Raw genomic sequence first — 4,677 nt, 5'->3', positions numbered from 1 at the left:
TGTTTCATGTTGTAGAGGAAAAAGAGGAACTCTGTAATGAATAATAGCTTGTACCGTCATAGTAATAATATTCTAGAGAAGAAGAAAAAAATGTCAAAAACAAATGCATGGGGCATGGCTGTGTCACTTAGAAGAATTAAAATACATCTCTTACGCACACATTTATACCAAATTGCCTCTTTTATTTACCACATGTAACACAACAATCTGAGCAAATCCATAAATGCAGAAAAAGCAAAATTGTGTGACCAGTCACCAGGACTTCTGACAAGCATTTTGTCAAACTCTACCAAGCAAAGCATGTGGACATATTATATTACTTTCCAGTTCTATAATTTAAAGCAAAACCGTGGATGAGTGGTTTCACTAAGGCTCAAAAATCATTATGCGTGGTTACTCATTGTTTAACCTTTCCTCCTCTGTTGCTTCCTGCCGCTGACATCACTGCTGTTATATAAACCGCTCACCTGCCTGCAGAGCTCCGTCACTCCAGACGCAGCCCACTGAAGACAGCCAAGATGGTGAGTGGTGTGGAACAACTTCATTCATTTGAAATCTGTTCATTCCCCTCAAGAGCAAATATCTGCATTTGTTACCTGAGCTATGACATTCTACCAGCTATGCTCATTGTGACTCGTTGACCCTATAGTCAGATTGTACTGAGACTTGTGGTGTTTAATGGAGATCCAGCGTGTGTTGTTGTCTAGAAGTTCAGCTTTCTGATTGCACAATAATTTATCAGACTAATCAGATCGCTTCATTTTATGTACAAAAATGAGAGAAATGGTTTGTAATAAATCCTTTTCTACCTTTTATTCTGATATAGCTTCCTTTTTCTGTTAACATTTTTATTTTTATCAACATTTCGTTTACCATTAACAGTCAGTGAGGGGAAACTGATTCCTTGAACACCCCCATGTGATATGATAACGATGTGCAGACCAAGAGTAAGACATCTACAATTTGAATGTTTCTAAGCCACTGTTTTAATAAGTAGCACTTCATGAGAACAAATGGATTGCTAAGAAATTAACTTGGTCGTCTTCGAGTAAAAGAAAAAACATCCTGAGAGTTTTTTGATTCCTTTGAGATAAGCACGTATTAATTACAGGTTAATGGTTAATGCCTAGTTAATAGGGAACAGAGGGCAGATGATGATCTACGGGTGCACGCTGCACCCTAATAATTAGAATGACTCAAATTCCCGTAGGATTAATGTAATACGACTTGAATCAAATATTCTCCAACGTGTTGTCTGTGAGGTCAATGATAAACCACTGAGAGACGGGTGGTGCAGGTGGATGAACTGAGGTATCTGTGGGTGTGGTGCAGGTGTATAGGGGCCAGCATGCTGAGGTGGATTTGTAGCTACCAGGGGATGCCCAGTACATAGAGTAGGAAACAAATGTATTGATATATTGATGAGGTGAACAAGAGTTTGTGAAATGCAGATATTTGAAATCACTCACTGTTAAACAAGAACACACATTCACTCTTTGTCGGGAAGTATGATAGTGGCACCCCTATAGTGTCTGCTGATATTGCAGCATAAGATCCCTGTATAGGCGTATCTTTATGGTTTTACTGTCTCTGTATGAAGATCGCATGTCAGGGAACAAACAGAGCTCCTTCCTGTTTCGGTGCTTTTACAACTATGAGTGCTGTGTTTCACCCTGGTTGATCATCAACAGCTAAGATAAGAACGGCTTCGATCATCACTTCTTCCTTTACAGGGTTTCATTGAACACATTTGCCTCTCAAAAAGACCTGTAGATATTTTCCAAAACTGACATATCATTTAAATGAAATTGATATTCATGTTTGTGCTCATTTCTCTAACAAATACTGTTGGTTTTTAATGAGGAGGGAGTTCATACTCAGCCCTGCATCTTATAAAAGCTCTCCTCTCTTAGCAAGAAGTGAATTGGAGTTACCACTATAAATTGTAAATTCTGTTTGAAGAAAAAGTCGTTTTAGTCAGTCAGTTTTGTCACTGTTCTCCGTCTCTCTTTACAGAAAATCCAGGACATGACATTCAAGGAGGGGCAGGAGTTGAAGATCCGCGTTAAGCCCAGCGATGACTGCAGCTCGTAAGTCCTCAGCCTTAAAAAAAAGGGTTTCTCTGCTTCATACAGTTTAGCTTTGAGGTGTTAATTTGGTGAAGAGGAAGCAGCGTACTATGAGGCAGCTTCACATTTCATCCACTTCCTCCTTTGTCATTACACTCCTCTGACATCTGTGTTCCTGCAGCTTTGCCATCAACATCGGTCATGACCCTGACAACATAGCCATGCACTTCAACCCCCGCTTTGACTGGCAAGGAGACTCCAACACCATCGTCTTCAACTCCAAGTCCGGTGGATGCTGGGGTGACGAGTGCCGGGAGGCAAGCTTCCCCTTCGTACGCGGGGAGGAGTGCAAGGTGTGTGGCTGCAAGTATTTGCAATCACAAAATCCAGTGTAATTATATATGGCCCGCGAGATATTATCAAATGTCTGTTAGAGCTGGTCCGCCGGTATACAGCGCATGCACCGGAAATACTACACATCCCAGAATGCTCTCCTTCTGCTGACATTTATTAGCAAACTCTAGTTGTCAAAATCTAAGACACCCCTCAGAAAAGATGGCCAACGAAAGATGAAAAACAGGAGCTTATTTGTTTGATTTCAAATAAACAGATGCCACTGATATATATTTTATTTAAAATTAGATTCCTCATGTGTTCATCATATTAAGCTTTGCTTGTTCCAGATTCAATGTTCAAGCAAAACTTACGTTTGTTTCCATATGAAAAAGTTTCTCATCAAATATCTGGAGAGAAACATGCACAACTCCAGTCAATTTTTAGATAAATATCGAGTCTGACCCACAATTTAGTACCATTTTTAAAAATTATTTTGTGTATTTGAGTTTGACACCCATGGTCTAAAGATGTTTATGCCCCTAAATCATTACGTGAAAGTAATCCAACTCTGCGGCAACAAGTGCAAAATGCAGCAAATGCTAAAACCAAGCAGCAAGGTAAATGAAAGCTCACACAGTCACCATGTCTCTGTATTTTAAATAAAGCTAGATAATAAAGTTAAACGTGGCAACTAGAAAGGTGCTGCTTTAACTCGTGTTCCAGCACATTGCCGTACATTCTGACTTTCTTCACATCCTGCATCATTCAAAACTGGCAAATCTCATTTAGGGGGCAAATCTGTTAAAGAATGAACTCATATTCTTATGGTTTTATCATTGTTTGGACAACAAAGGCTCACAGCAGCTTGTGTGTGTGTGATTACAGTCCACACACAGACCTGCTGCGCTGTATTTGAGAGAATATTTGCTGCAGATAATTCGCAAAGAGCTGAATTTATGACAGTCCAAGCTCAAATATAAAACCGTCATTCACCATAAAGACGTTATTAGTGTGCTTGGTATTTGCGCTGTAAAACCACGACTTCAACACATAATTAAGAAGCAGTTTATGGGCTCATAAAAGTTAATAGCTGCTGATCACAGCCGTATGTCTCTGGAGGATCAGTCTGTGTTTAAAAACGCTGCTTCAGTCATTCTTTGTACACTCATGTTCTCTTATCTTTTTATTGTGCAACAGTATGTTAGCCGGTAGATAAACTGTGCGTGTTCCTCTGTCTCTTTGTATCTTACTCAGTTTTACATCAACTTGAACATGGAGCAGTTTTACATCAAACTCCCCGATGGCACCATGATAAACTTCGCCAACCGCCTGGGAGACATCAAGTACCAGTACTTTGACATCAGCGGCGACGCGAGGATCGTCGGCATCAAGATCAAATAGAGCTTGACTTCTCTCCAACCACCGACCTGTCTGTCTTTTGCTTGTTGCTGAAATAGTCTGTTTTACATTACTGAACCCAGGCCTGATTGTTCATCATTCCTCCTACATTAGAAAATGTGAAGCAACATGAATTTCTGACGTTGTAATGAGAGGAAACGGCCTAAAGATGGAGCCACAGCACACCTTACCAGCTCAGCAGTCTCTGAGTTAGTTAATAAAAGCTGAAAAGTGAAATAAGCGTCATCTTGCTCTTTATTTTTTCTCTCTTTGGCACACAGATACAGCACACTTTGCACAATTTCCACAGATGGTGTGATTTTAAATATTTTAAAGGACTGTTGGTGTAGTTATATGTTCTTAAATCTTCACAATATTCTTACAACGCAGTTTGAAATCTAAAACAAAGGTATAATTGAGGGGGTTAGTGCCAAATTGGGCCAAACCACATTTATTAGTTTTAGAGAAATATGGGGCAAAATTTTGTATTGCTTAAATTTTTTTTTTAAAAAAATCCCGACTGTTGGAGGAGCCACATGCATGCACTGATTCCAGGTTTGTCTTGTTAAACAGCACTGAAGAGTTTACACAGATCGTCATAAGGAACTAGAGATACTTTTGAGGACCATGGGGTAGAAATAGATGCTTGGTGATGGTTAATTAAGTTTTATTTTACCTTACCGTATCTACATTGTCACGGGGTTTGAGGTTGCTCTGTCCGCCATCTTGAATTGCAAACACGTGCAACTACCTGCAATATAGCGGTCAGCAGTTCCTGTGGCTTGGCCCAGTTTGCCACTAAATTTTCAAAACCATTATGGGACAAACTTCAAAGTCGCATTGTGACATGAATAGTGGGCTGTTGGTTGGACCA

At 39.8% G+C, this 4,677-nt stretch overlaps 1 protein-coding gene across 1 annotated transcript in view; it reads left to right on the top strand.

Annotated features, from left to right (window-relative positions):
* The window catches only part of lgals2b (lectin, galactoside-binding, soluble, 2b), a 6,403-nt gene extending 2,403 nt beyond the window's left edge, over positions 1-4,000 (top strand). Inside the window, exons 2-5 of the mRNA XM_008301252.1 lie at positions 478-521; positions 2,017-2,090; positions 2,251-2,422; positions 3,660-4,000. Coding sequence (XP_008299474.1) covers positions 519-521; positions 2,017-2,090; positions 2,251-2,422; positions 3,660-3,806 — 396 coding nt within the window. The 5' untranslated portion in view covers positions 478-518 and the 3' untranslated portion in view covers positions 3,807-4,000. The remainder of the gene's footprint in view (positions 1-477; positions 522-2,016; positions 2,091-2,250; positions 2,423-3,659) is intronic.
* The last annotated feature ends 677 nt before the right edge of the window (positions 4,001-4,677 follow it).

Source organism: Stegastes partitus, unplaced genomic scaffold (genome assembly GCF_000690725.1).
Source record: "Stegastes partitus isolate 25-593 unplaced genomic scaffold, Stegastes_partitus-1.0.2 Scaffold1649, whole genome shotgun sequence".
Taxonomy (NCBI): domain Eukaryota; kingdom Metazoa; phylum Chordata; class Actinopteri; family Pomacentridae; genus Stegastes; species Stegastes partitus.
Note: the sequence above shows the minus strand (reverse complement) of the source record. Positions and strands in the feature narration are given on the sequence as shown.